This window comes from Danio aesculapii, chromosome 23 (assembly GCF_903798145.1).
Source record: "Danio aesculapii chromosome 23, fDanAes4.1, whole genome shotgun sequence".
Taxonomy (NCBI): Eukaryota; Metazoa; Chordata; class Actinopteri; order Cypriniformes; family Danionidae; genus Danio; species Danio aesculapii.
The window spans coordinates 16,752,149-16,774,690 of record NC_079457.1 but is presented as its reverse complement, the minus strand read 5'-3'; the positions used below and the strand labels follow the sequence as shown (position 1 = coordinate 16,774,690).

At 35.3% G+C, this 22,542-nt stretch overlaps 1 protein-coding gene across 10 annotated transcripts in view; it reads right to left on the bottom strand.

Annotated features, from left to right (window-relative positions):
- Positions 1-3,657: 3,657 nt before the first annotated feature.
- Positions 3,658-22,542, bottom strand: part of eya4 (EYA transcriptional coactivator and phosphatase 4) — a 69,475-nt gene continuing 50,590 nt past the window's right edge. For 7 of the 10 annotated variants that reach the window (XM_056449020.1, XM_056449022.1, XM_056449025.1 and 4 more), the window contains 7 exons: positions 20,077-20,166; positions 19,552-19,610; positions 19,265-19,425; positions 16,544-16,658; positions 16,335-16,456; positions 11,805-11,905; positions 3,658-4,364 (listed from right to left, as the gene is read on the bottom strand). In XM_056449020.1, the coding sequence (XP_056304995.1) occupies positions 4,284-4,364; positions 11,805-11,905; positions 16,335-16,456; positions 16,544-16,658; positions 19,265-19,425; positions 19,552-19,610; positions 20,077-20,166 (729 nt within the window). In that variant the 3' untranslated portion in view covers positions 3,658-4,283. Of the gene's footprint in view, positions 4,365-11,804; positions 11,906-11,940; positions 12,042-16,334; positions 16,457-16,543; positions 16,659-19,264; positions 19,426-19,551; positions 19,611-20,076; positions 20,167-22,542 lie in introns of all 10 variants that reach the window. The other 3 variants (XM_056449021.1, XM_056449023.1, XM_056449026.1) reach the window with 1 other exon arrangement.

Here is a 22,542-nt window from a genome sequence, read left to right as displayed (position 1 = left end):
CCTCCAGGACTTGAGTTTGGGCACCGGTTTTAAATCTTGTTTTAAGTTGAACAAGATATTTTGAAGAAAGCTGGTTGCTGGCATGTATCGACTCCCATGGTAGTTGGGAAAAAGACTGGTTTTCAATAGGTCCCAGCTATAAGATTTTTTTTTTTCTAAACTTAACGGAAGAAACTTTGAACTTGAAGTGATGGATGACCATTTATCTTTTGATTTTGGTGTAAAACTAGCTCTTTGATCAAGGAGTGCAAGTTTTATTTACTTGGTGTAAGACTGGTTAAGATTTATTTTTTAAGGGATAGTCCAAAAACAGTCGAAGTTAGACCGGTTTCTGTGCAGCTAGTGTCACTTGGGTTCTTGTGAAATTAAGTCTATTTTTAAGCATTTATAAATGCTCTCTGGACTCAATAGTTTTATTACGAATACATTTTACTATTGTGACAATGAATACTTGACGTGACAAACTTAAGCTTACCTGTCGAAAAACAGTTCCACAAGCTGGTCTCCCCACGTGTCCAAAATAAAAGCCAAAACTCCGTCGCCCTTTAGTGACGGCCTGCATAAACCCCGTCCACTGCATATTAATGAATGGCACGTGAGGCTGACTAAATTACACGACTTTCTTAAGGGTTTTTTGTCATTACTTTTGGTAGTACTCATGTTGGAAGGTTTAGTTTTATGAGTTTGACTTGCTATAAAAACAGGTGGAGTTTGATTATGTGGATCCAGTTCATGATCACAACCGAAACTGGCTACAAATGATTGGTAATAGTGAAATAAGTAGAAAGACTTGTTCATGTTTATTAGTCTCACTGAAACTCAAACATTCCGTCAAATTTCTCCATCTTGTAAAACATGGGTGTTCAACTTTGTTCCTGGAGCTCTACTTTACGGCAGAGTTCAGTTCCAACCCTGACCAACCACTTGGTAATTAAAGACAGGTGTGTCTGATCAAGGTTGCGGCTGAACTCAGCAGGAAGGTGTTGTAAAACTTATTCAAAATTCAAAAAATATTCAAAAGCACCAGTGGTATATTTATTCTTGCTTTATATAGTGACGGACAAACAAAGCTTGAATCAATTGAACCGACATCCAAAATGATTCATTGTTTCGAAGCTTTTAAAACGCCACACGCTAGAGACGCCTACTGGTCAAAACCATGTACATGCAACCAAAACTTCAGGTAAACAGGCCCATTACATCCTATTAAAACGGGTGGGTCTTTTTTTCTCAAAAAGTGGACATTCACAGTCATTCGCCTTATTTTCAATTAAATCATGAGGTTCAAACACTGCATTTTAGTGTCATTTTAAGCACTATATTTAGCTTTTAGGTGATCATTACTTTTTGATGCAACAATAAAATATTTCCTATATTTTAGTCAAAGTGCTAACCATACTATTTTATGTTTACAAAAATTGTGTTTATTTACAAACGTTCATTATGTTATTACAGTTTTATAAATATTGTAATGAAATTATAATTTCAATATAACAATTAACAAATACTGAAAAAAAACTACGAAAAAAAAAATTTAAATGCTAATTTATTATCATCCTCATAAATTTCTTTAAGGAATCTGTTAAAACTTGTTTTAAATTAAAAACTTGCCTATGGCCGGACAGAATCTGCAGACATTTTTTGCTATTTCTGCGCAGAATTTTGGTAAAAACCTGTGGATTTATGCAGAATTATTTTGGGAGTATCATAACTAATATAAAAAGTAATACCTTTTAAAATTGTATTTAATGTTTACAATGCAAATCCAATTAGATCCACTTTTTTTGGTAAACAAAGCTCTCATATATCTACTTAAAGACAGAAAATATAAGTTTACAAACTGTATTGTAAAAAAACATGTAAATATTTTCATATTAGTCAATAATATTACTGAAATTAATTTAAAAAGGAATAAATATAAATTTACCCAAGTAAATAAACCGAATTAATGATGGGCTAAAAATCTGTGGGATTCTGCGTGCGCAGATTCCGTGTGGGCCTACCCATAGGGTATTAACAAATAAGCCATTTTCTCAGTCAGAATTTGTCCATTTTAATAATAATTAAATTTATTTTCAAGCCTTCTTCTATCAGTTATTTTCACAATTTATGATGGCATACTGTAAAAAATGGGACAAATGAGCTCATATAGGGGCCAAATTCTGGACTTTGTCAGTAGGGGGGGTGGGTCTTTCGAACCACCCGAACCCACCCTGGCTACAGGCCAGTGAAATACCATTATCCATTTTTACTATTATCTTTTTCTGCATATTTCGCCAACTCTTCCAAGCTTGTTTTGTACTCCTGTATGTAAACCTGAATTTCTTTTCTCATGTAATGTGTCAAACACCCTCTGACCAAGCCTGTGTATCCACACCCCAAACTCACGCTATTGGTTTAGCTGGAAAATGACTGACTGAGCCTCAGTGTTTATGTTTTTGTAAGATGTAAAAATGGCATACTTGTATATTTTCCCTTAAACCATCAAAACAACTACAAGTGTTATTTTGAACTAGCACTATTTCTGTTTATAGCTCTACAACCAGTCTGTTGGGATGAAATTACACTGTTATATGTTAAATGAGCAATATCACACAAGTAGCAGTGTGATGTGGCTGTATATCGGCACTGGTGGGAGGCGTGCTGAGTGCCTTAGTGTCCCACCAATGACTATATACAGCCATATCGCACTGCTATGAGTGTGATATTGCGTTTACACAACAGTTCGGCAGCATAATAGTGTGTATATAAAAGAAATTCAACATGAAGAGTCTCAAAACCCTTTTGTAAGAGAAACTACTTTCTTCCGCCATTCATTCACATCTGCAGCTGACGTCAGAACAGCAGAAGCCGTTACTAATTCACCAACGTGATTTGAGAGCTAGTGTTTGAATGATTCTTTAGCTTAATGTCTAAAATGACGACAAGACAGGTGATTTTTCTCACATTTTTAGATTACAAGGCTGAACGGCATGAAATGGCATTAGTCTACAGAGGTATCTTTAGTATTTCTCTGCTGCAATCGGGAGCTCACAATTTATGTTGTTTTCTCTCAGGGCTTATTATGCGGTCTCTGTCACCATCTTGTGGATGAACATCGTCAACCGTTTTTTCTCGAAGACAGGCTAATGGCCACCGACGAGCTGTCTCTCAGAAATGATAAATATCTTAAAATAGGCACTATCCTTATAAATAAACTGCATAGTTGCAATCTAAACAAACATATTCTCCACTAAAAAAAGCCTCAAAAAGTACATGATGTTGTCCAACAGCAGCAATATTTGTCAAACTGTAGAGTGTCCTCTGCTTGTTGCTGTATGTGGGTGGAGTAATACACAAGGGTGAAGGCTGAAGAGGCGGTACGAGTGCTGTTACTGGCAGAATATCGCATGGCTATCAACCAGTCAGATTCAAGAACCAGACAGAACTGCTGTATAAATTAACATAACGCAACTAAAAATCCTGTAATCTCATTTAATTTTTGTGTGACTTTTATTTTGCTTTTCCACCTGTCATGAATCAAAATACAAATGAGTTTCTTACAAATAAAAAAAACTATCTTTGTATTGTAAATGCTTTTCCTTCAGATGCACCAGTCTTGACAGCAGATGAAATGCTTTTTTTAAAGATTCAGAAAATAGAGAACTCAAGAAAATCTCAAATGTTTACATATTTTTATCTACATACATTCTCAAAATAAAAACTGACACACAAAACATCTTATAAGGCACAACAAATTATACACAGACTTTCTTTTTTTGCCAAAAACTTACAAAAAAACAGACAAAATCAAAACGATACCATGTGAAAACACACAGCGTCCTTTAGTGTTTAATCTAGTACCTGTAAAATAATTTACATGAGTTGTTATGTCTACTCTAAATGCTCCTGGTTTAGAGTACAGCGCTCGAGTTGTTTAAGTGGAGATGAAGTCAACAATATAGACAGAGAATAATGTTCCTGTAGATGAGTGTGAGGATATATGCAGTTTTCAAGACCCAAGAACTCACCTCCTTCAGACGTGAAATGCAGTGTGTGTGACGTAAGACCTTAGTAAGCTCTTTACAAGCCTGGTTTGACCATAATAATCCCATTTTCTCCTCTTCCTAGTCTGTCCTAGTCTTCTTAAGACAGTGCAGAGTTATCGTAAAAGCCAGAGATTTCTTTAAAATAATCAAAAAGACGACAACAACAGCAACAACAACAACATAAAAAGAGATCGCAGTGTACTCTTGTTCTTAAATAGTTGTACAAAAAAAGGCCTATGATACAGGTGTCGAGTGTTACAGGTACTCGAACTCCAGTGCTTGATGAAGGGCAAGCAGGTCAGAGTGGCTGGATATTCGCCAGAAGGGCATGTTGTGCTGAAATGAGACAGAAAGATGAAGAAAATGTGAAATACAGAATATCTGTGCTTTCAGACTGTACGTTTACATGGACAACATAATTCTGATATTCAATTAAAGGGTAAGTTCAAAAATAATATTGAGTTATTAATGACTCACCCTCATAGGGCTGGGCGTAATAATGTTTAATATCGTTCGGTATCAATAATTATTGAATTTTTTTTACAATGCATTTAGGAATATTAGGATTTTATTTAATTTAACAATTTAATTTTAATTTACCAACATTACTAAGGCAAATACTTTTAACAATTAAAAACAAAAACAAATAAAAATATCCCATCTATTATGTTTTATAATAAAATAAACGTAAGTGCTAAAGAGACTCAAACTTAATAAATAAAATGTTACAAAGTGTGTACTGTGGTAAAGCGTAACACTGAACGATCAGAACAAACTTTATGGTATCTGTAACATCATGTGTCTATAATAATCACATAGTAAACCACAAACTCTATTAACAAAAATTATGATGATCTAATCTCAGCTTTCAAGTAATGGAACCAAACATCATTCTAACACATTCTAATACATATTGCAACGTTACAAATTGTGAAGTTGACTATATTGCCCCGTATGCTAAAGAAACTTTTATATGAGGTGCTAGTGGCTGGGATGCACAAGAAAAGAAACCAAAAAGCCACTCTGGCAACATCCTTAGATAATTTTTTCATATACAATCTCCTCACTGCTGTTCGTCACGGCACTCATTTTCGGGTGTGTTGTTATTCTGACCTGAGGTGGCAAAACCCAACCGGAGTCTGCATGTTAGGTCTAAAAGCATGTGAAAAGCGTGAGCGAGTGGATTTGGTTTCCTTCACTATTTTCAATGCGCTTTGTGCTCACACTCCTCATAATGGCATCTCATATAGATGACCATCAACCGTTTTCTCAGAGGATCACAAACGGACAAACCGTTGTTGCGGTTCTGATACAAGTTTGTATTTATGAAGAGAATGAAAAAGCACTGCAGTGTTTAGGTGCTCTGTGTTTGTCTGAGTCAGCCATTATTACCGAAATGTGTATGTTGCATACAAAGTGTGAAGGCGATTTGTTAGTTCTACTTACATGAATCGCGGTGCGCACACGGCATTCTGAAATGTTTTCAGGTGGGCCAGGAAAATGCACGCGCATCACATGTGCACATCACAAAGCCGTGCTTCTCAACTGGAAGTAACCCTAAGCTTATTGGTTTTCCTTCCCAGGCGCGCGCTCAGCAGTCACCTTTAAATAAAACTATAGCGCTTCACACCGAAACTTCTTACTGATTATTTTTTTACTGTTATTGTCAAAAAATATCGATATCGTCTTATCGGCCCAGCCCTACACCCTCATGCTGTTCCAACAGCCAGAAAAGCTCCAAGAACACTTTTGTTGTTGCTTTGTTTGCCAATGTTTTCTCTTCCTCATCAGGGGCCTTTTGCACCAGGAGTACACAAGTTAAAATGTAGCCCAGTTGGTATATAAAGGGACACTGAGTTACAACTTACACACAACTTAATATTTTTGTGTTACACTACTAAACCTAGTTTAAAGTCCACATGAACTGAAAGTTGCGACTGTTTTTTTGTTTTGGGAATGTGACGCAGTGCCTAGAGAAATGGATAATTAAACAAGAAAACAGTGGGCGTGGCTTGCTTTTTCTACTGCGAGCCGATTGGATGCAGTAAAGTAGGCATTTCATTCAGAAAGATCGGAAAATGAGTTTTAGAAGAGTTATTACAACCTAGCAGACACCTCCTCGCCATTGTTGTTTGTTGACAAAACTGAAAATTGGAGGGGCGTGGTTAAGTATGTTAGCCCCGCCCAAACAAAATAATTTGGTTAGTTTTGATTTCATTTGTACTTTAAACATAATTCTCATAGCCTCTACCTTTGTATAATGGTAAAAAAGAAATAACAGTGAGATTAGTTTACATTGAGGGGCTCACGATGATAATGAAGAACCGTCTCCCTCTGCACACAGTATCCTTCCAGATCTCACATTGTTTCAGATTGTGAAAGAATAGTTGAACTTTCTTTCAAGAAGTACTTTGTGTTAACTGTACCCATCAGTTCAAAGTAGTATTTCTTCATGACTGAATTTTAAATTGAATGTTTTGATAATGTATTGTGCATTCACAACTTGAGATGTATGTGCGTCATCTGTTATAGTGACTGACTCTAATGTGATGTAGCCTATTATAAAAATTTAAGTAGAAATTTAAATTTCATTGGACAGTTGTGTTCACGGTGTGTTGTGATTTTCTTGGAGCAACATATATCAATGCTGAATTTTAAAGCAGTTTAATGATTCGAAGGCTTTTATTGGGTATTACGTCATTCAATCCAACTATTTATCATTTTACACAGAGCTTAACTACATACTGCCTTAAGAACATGCGGTGCAACTGATGTAAGAACAAATTTAGTTACAAACAAGCAAGAAATTGCTAAGCCTCCAATATGACAAGCATCATATTGCCCACATTAAACCGCACCCTGATCTGAAAAGACACTGGCAAACAAAATAGTTTCTTTGGTGCACAAAAGTGTTCTTGGAGCTTCATTTGATTACAGTTGAACCACTGAAATCACGTTTTGACAGTGTTTTTGGCTTTTTTCTGGACTTTGAGTTTAACCATCTCAGGCCACTGCTGTCTAAAATATTTTAATTTGTGTTCCCAAGATGAACGAAGGTCTTGGGGGTGTAATTAATAACAAAATTAGCATTTTTTTGGGTTAAACTAACCCTTTAGGACAGTATAATAAAGTATTAGTATGATAAATAATCTATCATGTAAGTTGAGTTTTTGGATAACCTTAATAAAGATGAAATAAAACTTAAACTTAAGTAAACACAAATTTAAATTAAGTTTAACATGAAGTATTAATATTGTAGTTAACACGTAGACATCTTAAATCACACTATTATCATTGTGTAAGACTCATTGTGTAAGACTTTTTGAATCGTGCAACAGGATACACATGTAGCAGTGCTCAACAGTCTGATGCCAAACAAAAGATCATGGCAAGAATTTGTAACCACCATCTTATAGAAATGCACTTGAAGCTTTGTAAAATGAAAACTATCACTCAAAATATTACGTTTGCTGTTTGTTCAAACTAGTTATTTAAAATAAGCTTTGGGACAACTTAATTGTTTTATGTTCAATCTACTTAAATTTGTAAAAACTAACAAGTTCACTTAATTCCTTCATGTTGTCCCAACACAACTCATTTATGTGAAACCCAGCACTTTTTACAATGATTGATGGAAATCATTAATCAATTTATGTACTATATACCATGTAAAACAGGAACATTAGAAGAATCTTCGAAAAAAAACACCTTAATCATAATATTGTCATATTCAGAATAAGGTCAATAATTAGATTACTGATGTCCATGTAAACGTACCCACTGTCTGTCATTATCCAAGCACGTATGTTAATTCACTCTATTGAGGAAAGATTTATCAGCTGCTAAGATTTAGTCTATTATTAAAGTTTGCTCTAGTTCACAACAGTTCTCTTTATTCCTGTAAATGAGGTGAGAGATCCAGCAACCATAAGACATGAGGAAAAAAGTGAAAAACCAGTAAAAACAGGCTCTGATACATTACTTAATCCACAACTAGCACCACATAGGGTTTATAAAGAGTTTAATAAAGCATTCTGCATCAGATGGATAGCACTTCACAAAATGGTTCACTTTAACACTATTTGCTTTAACAACAACAAATGATTTTTATTATACAGTTGAAGTGAGAATTATTACCCTCCTGAATTTTTAGCCCCCCTGTTTATTTTTTGCCCCAATTTCTGTTTCATGGAGAGAAGATTTTTTCAGCACATTTCTAAACATAATTGTTTTAATAACTCATTTCTAATAACTGATTTATTTTATCTTTGCCATGATGACAGTAAATAATATTTTACTAGATTTTTTCAAGACACTTCTATACAGCTTAAAGTGGCATTTAAAGGTTTGACTAGGTTAATTAGGTTAACTAGGTTAGGGTAATTAGGCAAGTTATTGTATAATGATGGTTTGTTCTGTTGACTATCGAACAAATATAGCTTAAAGGGGCTAATAATTTTGACCTTAAAATGGTTTTAAAAAAATAAAACAAATAAGACTTTTTCCAGAAGAAAAAATATTATCAGACTGAAAATTTCCTTGCTCTGTTAAACATCATTTGGGAAATATTTAAAAATAAATAAATTAAAAAAATTCAAAGGGGGGCTAAAAATTCTGATTTCAACTGTATATTGGATTTTGTATTAATGCATAGAACGACTATTTCAGATTTTTCCTTTTATAAATTTTTTTTACTTTAAATGTTGCATTTTAATATATGTTAAAATGAATTAATTTAGGTTTACTACTAAAAACTAAAAATGTTGAGCCATATTCTGAACTATATAAAACTGAAACTAAAGTTTTATACTGAACTAGAGTATTAGACTATTAATAAAACCCAACAGTTGCTCAGTGTTACTAAAATAACCCTAGATTAATGCAATACATATTTGAAGTAATAAATGATGTAAAAATGTATTAATGTTAACAAATAATATCCTTATTGTAATATGCTATCAGCAAAATCTAAATTCTATACAAATCACTGAGAAAACATTTTCAAATAAACCCTTTACAAATCCTTTAGCATAGCAGTTAGCCTTGCGAAAAGAAACATCTTTTTCGCAAAATGTACATGTTTTTTGGCCATACAGAATTGTTCAAAGGTTTGGGGTCAACAAGATTTTAAAAAGTTTTTAAGTTTTTAAGATGCCCTTAAAAAAAAGACAATCCTACAGAAATTATTCTACAAAGATGATTTGCTGCTTATGAAACATTTATTTTTTTATCATCATTATTATCAGTAATGATAATAACTAAGTTGTTCTTATTAATATTTTAGTGTTTTTTCAGGATCATTTGAATAAATGAATATTATTAAACAGATATATTGAGATAAAAAAGTATTTACTGTTACTATTAACACATCCATGCCAAACAGAAGATTAAATTCTGTCTAAACGAGCATAAAAATCTTACTGACCCAAAACTTTTGAATGTTGGTGTACATGAAGACATCACAAACTCTGTTCAGAAATGCTGCAAATCTAGTTTTCTAGAACAAAAGTATTCAACTAGGTCTTAATGTTCAGAAGATTATCTACAGGAGATTTGCTTGACACGATTGTTAGTCTCAATTTATAATTAGTGTCTTTGACTTCTACATATGATCTTTACATGTACTTGCATATTTTATTTCTGTAATTAATTTCAACTAAAGTTACACTGACCACATCTAACTAAACCTGACCCTAAACCATTTGCACCATTAACCAACTGTTAAACCAATCTACACATTAACCTGTTCCTAAACATAACTTTATACCAGTTTGACCATTATCCAAACATTAAACCTACCCCATACTCCTTCGATTTAACCATTAACCAAACATTAAATCACCCATACCACAAAACCTGATCTGCAATCATAACAGTATCCTAATCTTAACTATTAGCTAACCCTTGACCCTAACCATACCAGTAATCGTCTCCATTAACCAACTCCATTACCACTACTTACTACTACTACAACCCAAACCACAAACCTACCTTTAACAAACACTTAAACCTACCTGTAACACACAGCCATGATGATAAACTAACCCACAAACCTATCCCCATACCACTAAACCAGTCCATATCCCATTCCCAGTCTTAACTGTCCAACCCTTAAACCTAATAGAAAAAGTAAAAAAAAAAATTCAGCACACTGCCACTTTAGCTCTCAAAGGACAAATTTAATAGGACAAAGTTTCAACCTACATGGTCTTCATCGGGTCACACAAGAAATACAAGAAAACTCAATCTACACATTCCACCTGCAAACAATAATTACCCCAATTAACCAATGAGTAAGTAAAAAAGAAAAATACACAAATCGAAAAAAACAGACTGCAGAAATATATACATACAAACACACTTACATACATACATAAACACGTGTAATTACAAAAAGGCAAATCAAAATCCAAATGTAAAGTTTGAATATATCTTAAGATTTCGTGTATTTCCTCAGTGACCTGATGAAGACCATGTAGGTTAAAAAGTTGTTCTATTAATTTGTCCTTTGAGAGCTAAAGTGACAGTGCAGATTTTTTTTTATTACTTTTTCTATTGTGTTTGGCTTGATCGAGCACCTGCCTTCAAGAATTTCCTAGATATGCGCACACTGATGTTTTTCCAACCCTTAAACCTAACCATACAACTAATCCATTCTCCCTATATCCTTAAACATATTCCACCCAACCCCTAAAACCCATCCAAACCGCTAAAAATGTTGATATACTTAACTCTTTCCCACACTAAAACAATTCTTAAATCCCATTCAAACGATCTATAACAATATCCCACTCTTACACAACCTCTAAAATTAACCAACCCATACCACTAAGGCTGTTCCTAACCATAACCATATCATTAAACCTACCCCATACTCCTAAGATTTAACCATAAACCAAACATTAAATCACACATACCACAAAACCTGATCTGCAATCATAACAGTATCCTGATATTAACTATTAGCTAACCCTTGAACCTAAACATACAAGTAATCCTCTCCATTAACCAACCCTTAAACCAACCCAAACCTACATATAACAAACACTTAAACCTACCTATAACACTAAACCCTTATACCGAATCATACAACTAAATTAATCTCTATAGCCTTAAACATATCCCACCCATAACCAACCCTTTAACCGTATCCATACCACTAAAAATGCCAATATCCTTAACTGTATCCCACACTAAACCAAACCGTAACCATATCTTACTATTAACCCAACACGCCTCTAAACCACTCAAACCCCGCCCCCTCTCAACAGTTTAGAGGAGTGTTCTCAACCACATTCCTGGAGGACCACCAACACTGCATGTTTTGGATGTCTCCTTTGTCTGTCACACCCTTCACAGGTCTTTCAGTCTCTGCTATTGAGCAGATGAGGAGACGTGAACATGTGCAGATTTGGTGGTCCTCCAGAAACATGGTTGAGAAACACTGGTTTAGAGTATATTTTACATAATTTTTAAATATTTTTATGCAAGTACATAGTAGTTACAGGCACCAAATATAAAGTAGGACCATATAATCTCAGACTGAGTTGGTACTTGGTACTATTCAGCACCCGAGTCCCGAGTAAACCCTTGGTTGAATAGCTCTGTTCTAGATTGCTTGGGATCTGAGAAGGAAAAAGCTGGCCTCAGATGATCAGAGAAGAAAGCAACCGCTACTGACATCCACATTTAATCTAGATCTACAGCTCTACAGCACACACACAGGCAGGAAGAAGTCCACTCGGAGAGTCACACACCGCTTCCCGGGTGCATTACCTTGGCAGCGGCCTGCTCCTCTTCTACACCATCCCCAATAACAACATACACTACCTTCCTGCCAAACCTCTGCATTACGCGCTCAAAGCAACTCTCTTTGCCTGCAACATAAACAAGGTCAAAGGTCAGAGTTTACCTGGCTGGCTGCATGCTCCTCATCGCGCCCATCACCAATCACAACATACGTTATGTTAGTGCCAAACCTGGATACTATACGCTCAAAACAGCTCTCTTTACCTGTGGAAACAAGGCATAGATGTAAACCTTCACACACACACACACACTGACATGGACACATGCTTAGAGGTGATCCACTAGAAGCATTGTGTGATTATGTGAGAGATAAAATTAATAACATTGGAAAATTCAAAGTGAGAGTCGCAGTGTATTGTGTAGCACCACATCATTCAATGTAGTTTATTTGCGGGATGTGTCGCCACCATTTTTATCTCGAGTTTAAAGAGCCCCTATTATGGGTTTTTGAGAATGTAGTGTGTAACACAGCTCTAAGGAAAAGTGAATTATCCAGCTAAGCCTTAAATCTGAAAGTGGACAGTGTTTAAAACTATTGATTCATTTATAAAAGAGTCGACTCCTAGTACTTGAAATGAATCGTCTTGATATCGAGTCTTTAGCTGTTTCGGCGTGACGTCGATACGAAACTCAAGCCCCGCCCAGTTATTGCGCGCGCAAACCAGGGAAAATTGAAACCTGCGCCCACTAGCACAGTAGAAAAGAAAAAGAGGCGAGACACACTGTAGCAGATGCCGGTTAAATCAAGTCACGCTGTGCTCAGCTGGAGATTATTGGAAGTGTGAGGGAAAGTTAGGGTACTTTCACACCTAGACTTTTGTCTCATTTGCCTAGTTAGCACAGTTCGTTTGACATATTTGAATCCAGCAATTGCGCTCGGATCCGCGACAAATCAATCGGTCCAAGATCGCCTGAATGAGGTGGTATTGGCTCGATTGAAACCAACTCTGGAGCAGATTTATTGTAGTGAGAAAGCAATACGACCCAAGCCAGGTTATATCACAGTGTTTTAGGGATATGTAATAGGTATACGGCTATATATATGAAGAGAGAATTATGAGTAGGGCGGGAGGTCATTCCAGACATCCCAAGTCTCCCTGAACTTCAGGGAGTCTCCCGCAAATGCACAGAGACTCCTGGATGCCCACAAACGAGTAATAATCTCCCGGGAATCGCGCGTCTCCCTCCCGGTCCTCAAATACGTCGCGCACCCTTCTCACCCCTTCCCACCACATCCCTCCTCGCTCTTCAGACACGTCGCGCGCACCCTTATTGCTCCATCGTCATAACTTAAATAAGGATATATGACAGCTGTGCGAGACTCTGCAAAATAAACAGTGAAACTCTTACCAAAGTGAGGAGAGTTTACTCACACATGACTTGTTTTAGCTCTTTTGGTCCGTTTAGAAACTTTGCCGTTTGAAAGCGAACAAAGAGCAACAATGTAACAATTTTAATCCCTCGATTCACAGGTGTCAAAGCACCCTTTGTGTTAATTTCTCAAAAATACCTCAGCATTATCGCCCAGCCTTGTGCAGTTCGAGTGCTTCTGGAATCTGCACGCTTACAACGGGGAGTCATTGGCCGTTTGTTAAAGGAAGGATCAGAAAAGACTATTGATGTAAGGGACTTTATCCGTAAATGGATCAGTGGATCATGGATCAGTTTCTTCCTCCATATCACAAGTGTAAGTAAGTGCATTAACATGGTTGCCTCCTTGTTTTCTATAGCTTGCAAATTATGTATTTAATTGTGTTTTGTTACTTGTAACCGCTTGTACTGTATCTGGTTAACTCTTAACTCTTTAACTATTCTCATATTGCATCTACAACCATGTTGAAAACACGACGCATGCCGCTTTAATAACGGATTTAAATGCGTTTGTGAGTTCGCGTTCCTCAACCTCAAGGTTCAAATTAGTTCTGTGGTTGAAATTATGGAAGTTTTCCCGGAATAAATAACAAAATGGATGGGTGGCTGGAGATGGGTCTAAAATACGGGAGACTCCCGGAAAAAACAGGAGTGTTGGCAGGTATGCTCACACATACACTATGCACTGTGACCACTGACTACTTTAATATTGTTGAAATATTGTTGATAAGCCATGCTGGGCATTTCACTCTGTTTCGTGCTGAACGCTGTCGACCAATCGCAACAGGCTCTCATCAGACCAATCAGCGCAGATTAGCTTCACGCTAAGGAGGGGTTTGGGAACAAATGAATCACTGAACGATTCATACGGGAGTCGCTGGGATAATGCATATCAGCCTGTTGTTGGAGACCCTTAAAACCAAAATATGACCCTTTTAATGTATAATAGGGGCTCTTTAAATATTAGATGATGCAACTGAGGTCAATTCTGTGGATTTGCGGCAAACTGGTCAAATGTTCTACGTCACTTCACATTTCACAGTACGGTTTCACAGTAAACAAGGAGCGCCACAACATTCAAGTATATTTACGGGATGTGTCGTCACCATTTTTATCTGAGTTTTATTATTGGATGATGCAATTAAGGTAAATTCTGTGGATTTGTGACAAATGAGTTACGCATTCTGCATCATTTGTGTAGCCTAGCATAAATTCACAGAGTGTGCAAATTATACACTGACTATCAATAGGTTCGGCTTTTTTCAGTAGTTTATGTAATGCATATGCGTGCTTCAGTGAATTAAATTCATTTATGTGAATAAATGAACAACCAAAGTTTTGGAAATCGGTACATAAGCTTTCTATTGATGTATAGTTTGTTAGGGTATTATAATATAATTAATATTAGAATGATTTCTGAAGTAATGAAGCTGGAAATTCATAATTAAAATCACTGGAATAAATTATTAAATTGAATTATAAACTACTTTTGAACAGTTATTTTATAGTGCAATAACATTTCACAATTTTACAAGTTGTACTGTATTTTTGATTAAATAAATGCAGCCTTGGTGAGCAGGATGGTGAGCTTATTTTAAAGCATAATTGTATTGCACAATAAATGTAATTGTGTGGAATCTGGCTTTGTGCCAAGAAGAAAACCATTTTTTAAAGCAGCCAGGAAAGACAGTTAGATATGAAATTGTCCATAATACAGCATTTTTGTAAGAATTATTCATTTAAAATGAGTAGTTAGAGCACAAAAAGAATACTAAAAGTACATGAAAATTGGATTTTATATATCTCTTTTATTTATACAGATAAAACAAAAACAATCTAAATCTAAGCATTGTTTCTACTGTTTATTTAAGATCAGTTTAGTGGTGAAAAACATTAAATACATTTAAATGTACTTTAAATATATTAAAGGGAAGAAAATGGCACAAATTACATTATAAACTAAAACTATAAAGAGAGAAAACAAAACGAATAACAACTTGCATTTTCTTATCGGCTATTTATTTCACTTGATCTGAAATTATAATTTATATATTAAAGTTACAGCTACTATAGGTATGGAATGATTTGAGGAACCGGTAGCAAATTGCCAGAGATCAGATATAAAACAAAGGTGCCTTTGAATAAAACAACTGCATCTGTTTTACACACAAATCAAAATCTCAGGAAGCAACATATCAGCAAAAATATGTTGTTTTTAAACACAGAAGGGAAGAAACCCACTGTGAATGAGAACGGCTGTTCGTGAAGGAGCAGAACGAAAGAATAACCTGAACCTTGGAAGATGGTGAGAGATCAGCCAATCAGAATCAATTCACCATGATCAGACAGAGAGTGAATGAGACTGTTGACCAGGTCATCCTGATCTGTTTTCATTTATGATTTAATGCTACAATGTGAGCCAAAGCATGATCCACATGCCCTTCCACAAAAACACACACACACACATATATATACACACACAAATACCAGACTGAACTCTGCATTACCCTTGACTGCAGGAAAAGAGGATGGGGGAAAAACAATGTGAATGCAGTGTTGTCACAATACTGGAATTTCTACGTTTGATAAAAATCCCTTAAAAATATTGATACTCGATACATATTTTCAATATTACAGGGAAATACCACCACAGCATTAATTGAAATTAGATTATTTGTGCATGTTTAATGTTCATATTTGCAAACATTAAACATGCCCTAACCCCTAACTCTTAACCCTAAAATAAAAATACACGAAGGGGGTAAAAAAAAGTTGTTTTGGATGTTTTAAATCATGTAACATTATAACAAATGAAGCCATTTAAGCAATTTCAATATCGGAAAGAAACAACTAATTTATTTTTAAATTTAAAACATGATTAAAGAAGTGAACAGTTGATAATAAACAAATTATGAGTGACATAATAATAAATTATTTTATATATTGTTGTTGATTAATGTTAATAATGGCAGCAAAATTGTACATTAATTTAGCCTTCAACTGTACATTTAGCCTATCTGTTCATGTAGAGAACTCTGCATTTGTGCAGGTATCGATACTGTAAAAAAACAATAGCATATTCTTTTAAATATTTCTGCAGATGGAATAAAACAGAAATGAACCCACCTATTTTGGTTGCGCTGTAAATGTTTTCAATGGGAAACGCAGAGCCCAGGCTGTACAACAGCACCTTAGCGAGTGCAGGTATTAATTGTGTCGTTGTCACCAACACATTAACACAGTTACTCCTGTGTGACACAAAGAGTGATGGTGATTTTTATTATATTCTGCTGTTTAATCTGTGATAAACGCTGATGATGTATGAAGAGACAGACCTGGAGCTGATGATTGACAGGGACTTGAGCGCACTAGTCAGCCATGAGTCTGTGAGAGCTTCAACCTCTGCCCTGAGCTGAAGCCACGCCTCTCTCTTAGCCGGACCCAGCAACCCTGAAAAAAACATCATCATAACTTAAGGATATTTTATTGCATTAAGATATATGGCAGAAACAAACATCAAATCTAAAAACAATCTAAATACTTTTAAAGAGTGTTTCAACAAGACTATATGATATACACTCACCGGCAACTTTATTAGGTACACCTGCCCAACTGCTCGTTAACTGCTCGTTAACTGATAAGCCAATCACATGGCAGCAACTCAATACATTTAGGCATGTAGACATGTGCTGCGTCCCGAATCGCATACTAGCCGTCCTAATAGTATTTGAAAGTACAATTAGTATGTCCCAAATCGTAGTATGTTGAAAAGAGTATGCCAAAGGTTCCCATATAGTTTACTATTTCCGGTAAAAACTCGAAGTGTAGAGGTGTCCATACTCTAACCACTGATATTGCCCACAATACATTGCGCGTAGGACATAAATTCAATTTAGAACTACAAACGCGTGTGAAAAGTGTAAACAAACTACAAACATGATTGCTCCAGCTGATAGAAAGGCAACAGTTAGTCAAATAACCACTCGTTAATTCAATTCAATTCACCTTTATTTGTATAGCGCTTATACAATGTAGATTGTGTCAAAGCGGCTTCACATAAAAGGTCACAGTAAATAGGAACAGTGTAGTTCAGTTTGTAGTGTTTAAGTTCAGTTCAGTTTAGCTCAGTTCAGTGTGGTTTAATAATCACTACTGAGAGTCCAAATACTGAAGAGCAAATCCAACGATGCGCAGCTCTATAGATCCCGAAACATGCAAGCCAGTGGCGACAGCGGAGAGGGAAAAAAAACTTCACTAAAGGCGGAAGTGAAGAAAAAAAACCTTGAGAGAAACCAGGCTCAGTTGGGCACGACCATTTTAATTTCTCCGCTGGCCAAACGTTTGTGCAGAGCTGTAGTCTCAGTGGCGGAGGCTGGAAGCTGGCCTCAGCGAAGACTCGTCTGTCTCTGGAGCGTCACAGGAATCAGTCTCATGTTCTCCACTCCTCCATGACCATCACAGAAGCTGCTCAGGATTCGGCCAGGTCCAGGATATAAAAAACCTTGGGATCATCTCGTCGCTGGTCATCTCGTTACAAGCGAGGTATGCAGAAGAGCATCTCTGAACGCACAACATGTCCAACCTTGAGGCTAATGGGCTTCAGCAGCAGAAGTGCCATGTCATAAACTGTGAATCATCTGAGATTGGTTTCTTAAAAATGACAATCAGTCATTTTCATCACTGTACTCAAATGGCCTCCACAGTCACCAGATCTCAATACAATAGAGCAACTTTGGGATGTGGTGGAACAGGAGTCGACAAATCTGCAGCAACTGCGTGATGCTATCATGTCAATATGGACCAAAATCTCTGAGGAATATTTCCAGTACCTTGTTAAATCTATGCCACGAAGGATTAAGCCAGTTCTGAAGGCAAAAGGGGGTCCAACCCGGTACTAGTAAGGTGTACCTAATAAAGTGGCCGGTGAGTGTATAATGCTTCAAATTTTCAACTTAAGTCAAATTTATTCTTAATTAGGCTTATATGTTCAACTGAAAATTTAATCTTTTTCTATTTCAACCAAATATTTACAATGCATTTTTTAGCTGCTATTTTTATTTATTATTATTTTTTTTTTTTATTTATTGTAAAATAACTTGCTTATAATAACCAGAATACTGATCGTGTGGATCAACTTTGTGGATACTAATATAGTTATTGCTGTGGTTATCTTTATAGTGATTATTCTTGACGTGAACAGGCCTTTAGGGTTGGATAAGAATTCAATCTTAAACCAAAAAATTATAAAAACATCACTCAAAAAATGAGTAGCATTTAACAACATTTAGCATTCTGTTTATACAATGCAAAAAAAGCATGCTTAGAAAATAATTCTGCAATCACAGCAGGTTTCTTAATATTCTGTCACTGTATATAATACTATAAAAACTTGACAACATTGAATTGAGATCATACAATACTGAAATAACCTCTGATATAGTTAAAGTTAACTTGTGTGATGTAAAGTCAGCTGGCTGGAGCAGTGTTGTTATTAGTAAATAAAACTGCAAATAAATCTAGAACTAAAAATACATAAATTAATATAAAAAAGTCATACAATATAATTTAAATGTACAAATCAACCTAAAATTCAAAATATGAACAACTTCTACAACAGTAAATAAATAATACCAGACTTTATCTTGTACAAATCCTCACTCAGAGAAAGCTCACTTTAAATCCTACCTTTCAGAAATTTCTAGCACTTTACATTTAAAAAAGGTTTTGAGACAATCTTTCTGATAGCATTGCTGGCTTCAAAGACACCTTTTTAAATGATCTGTCATATGTTAAGGATAACAATGTAAAGGTATAACCCTGTCATTGTCTGGAAAATGACCATATTGCATGTGCCCACTGGTCTAGAAATATATGTGTAACACTTAACCTGTGTATAAAACTGGAGGAACTGGTGTAATTATGGTTTTAAAATCTTTTTTTCTGTCCTTTGACCTTTTTTGTTTGCTTTTTCTGTCTTTTATAACTATTGTAGCTTTTTGTATTGCTCTGGGTTTGCTTTAAGCACAAAATAAAAGTACTCTTCAAAGAAAGCTCACCTCCCACGTTGTTTTTGTAGGTGCAGTACAACTCCTTGACTCGTCTGTATCTGAAGGCTAGTTTCCTCATCCAGTCGACTCCGCCACGAACACCTGTGGCGAGGCAGAGGCTTGCGCTTGTTGCAGCTGCATGGAAGCCATCAGTGGCAAAACTGTAAGTACTGTTGATAATAACAATGACAACCTTGTTTTACATACAAGTAAAGCACACATTCATATGCATATTCATTTCCGGAACATATTTCAAAAGTCAAAGTTATTTAGGGCTATTGGTCTGATAATCTCACCTGAGGTCTTGTCCGTTATCATCAGAAGAAGCGTCATCGATGTGCACCTGGTCGCACTCCTGTAAAAATCAAACATGATATATTTGTACAGTCTAACCAGCAGGGGGCGCATAAACACACTGAGAAAAAACAGGTGAGAGAGACAGACCAATACAAACATCAGTGATGCATTTGCAAACACACACACACATCTAGATGATTATAAATGAATCATTGTAAATATATTATTATTATAATTATTTATTATAGTTTTATCCTAAAATGTACATTTTTTAAAAGTACAGTTTATTCTGATTTATTATCATTATTATATTATTATTATTTATTTGTATTTGTAATTTTATCATGTTTATTATTATTTTACTACTACTGTATACTGTATATATATATATATACACATGCATGTTTTTTTTTAATGTAAACTTTATAATGCTTTGGCAACACATTTCTAACATTTGTCATGCCAATAACACAATTATTGAATTTAATTTAATCGAATTTAATTGAGAGTGAGAGACTGATTACCTCTAAATCATTAAAAAAAAGATGTGTGTCTGCAAGATTAAAGATCATCTCCTCCATCCTTAAACCAAGAGTTACAGCCAACGGAGGGTCCTGAGAATGCAAAAACAGTCAACTATTAGCACAATTTTTACTTCTACTTTCAATATCATCATCAAATAGGCGTGCATCTTTTGTTCCTTTAACAACATTATAAGGCATACTTCTGATACAAAATCACTGAATCAAAAGCATATTATATTTATTGTGTTGTGACCTAAAACTTTGGGCAAATTTGAAGGCAGCTTTAAATGTACTAACAATCGTAGAAATCACCGTGTAGTTCAGATTAGTAAAACTTTTCTTTAAGATGCCAGATGGAGACAGAGTCTTTGTATAGACAGATAAAATAAGCGTACAGATCAAATTAAGAACAGATTCCAACATAATATGCAAATGGTTGTAAGAAACAACCAATCACAATTTAATATTCAAATATGACAATGACAGGATTGTGGTTGCAGTTATATTTTGAAAGTTCATTAGTGATCATTGTATATTTTAAAGAGACATTATTATTATTATTATGGGCGACGCAGTGGTGCAGAGGGTAGCATGTTCGCCTCACAGCAAGAAGGTTGCTGGTTCGAGCCCCGGGTGGGTCAGTTGGCGTTTCTGTGTGGAGTTTGCATGTTCTCCCCGTGTTCATGTGGGTTTTCTCCAGGTGTTCCAGTTTCCCCCACAAGTCCAAAGACATGTGGGTGGTATAGGTGAATTGGGTATGCTAAAATTGTCCGTAGTGTATGAGTGTGAGTGAGTGAGTATGGATGTTTCCTAGTGATGGGTTGCAGCTGGGACTAAACTGAAAAAAAAATGAAAGAATTATTATTATCATTATTATATTCAAAATTGTTAATGAATTCTGAACAAACATAAACCAGGTTGTTTAAGGAACATTAATTAAATTAGTTGTTATTATTATAATTTAAGGCTAAATAGCCATCGATCCTGCCGTTTTTGCTCAGTTCAGACAATGTTTTATTCTGGAAAACAAATATTACCCATGCAAAATGTTTTAACATGAGAACAGTGAATAAAGTGCAAATACTTTTAAATTGTGTTTCTACATCAAAATATTGAGATATTAAATGAATTATGTGAGTATTTTTTTATAGGTAAAAGTCATTAAAAGTAAACAAATCTGTTAAAATTAATTGAAAAAGATATAAATATTTTCCTCTTTACACCAAAACACTTATAAACTAAAATATATATTTTTACACTACAGTTCAAATTACTGATCTGAATATTCTTTTTTTTTTTTTGATAATTCAATGCTGCATGTATGTTGAATCGACCAACTTCAGGTACCCAGAAACAGATTTTTCTGCCCATAATGAACAAACGACTTCTCCTCAATTCCTTAAAACTCAATTTTTAATGTCATCCCATGAGTTTTAATTAGGTTTAGATCTGGGATTGAGCTGGCTACTTCATTACCTTAATGCTTTTTTTTCACACCATGATTCTTTGGCTACCATCTTCACAGTGAACTGATTATTCAATGCATTTCTTGACATTATTTGTGATATCTGCATGCATATAAGTGTTGCGCAAATACACATGAAAAAACAAAATAACAAATGCACCAGTGAGATTATTTCAGACCCCTTAATTGCGTGCCAACATACTACTTCCCCACAGTTCCAGTGAATTTGGGTTTTGTTTCAGAAACTCAATTTTTAGTGTCATCCCATGAGTTTTCAATTGGCTTCAGATCAGGGATTGAGCTGGCCACTTCACTACCTCAATTTTTTTTTTCACACCATGATTCACAATCTTCACAGTAAACTGAGTCTTGAATTCAGTACCTGGTCATCATCTGACAGACTGTCAAAGAATGATCACTAGATCCAAAAAGAATATTAGTCCACATTTCTCTTTGGATGAGTCAGTGTTTTTCTTGGCAAATTTAAAACGATTCTGCATATGCAATGGTACTTTATCGGGGCTTCTTGCTGACAGCTGAGTTTCCATTAAATATCTTCTTACTGTAACTGTACTTACAGGTAATTTTAGATCATCTTTGATTTGTCTGGACAATGATTGGATGGATCTTTGCCATTTGTACTATACTTTGATCCATCTGTTTCTGGGTGCCTAAAGTTGGTCGATTCAAATTTGTTATCAGATTAACAATGAATATTCTATACAAATATTCATTCAGTGATTTGAACTGTGGTGTAAATATGTCTTTAGTTTATAAGTGTTTCAGTGTAAAGTAAATGCTTTTTATTTAAAGGTGCGGTATATAAGTTTGACACCCAGTGGTTGAACTAGGTATTGCATTCCTGCATTATTGCAAGCGCAGGTTGCCAGATTGAGGACCAAGAGCGAGTGTTCTACATCAAAGCAATGGCATGCAATAGGAGAAGTATTTTCTATATTAAAGGGAGTTTTTGTTCTAACCAACACCTCGAATTGATATTT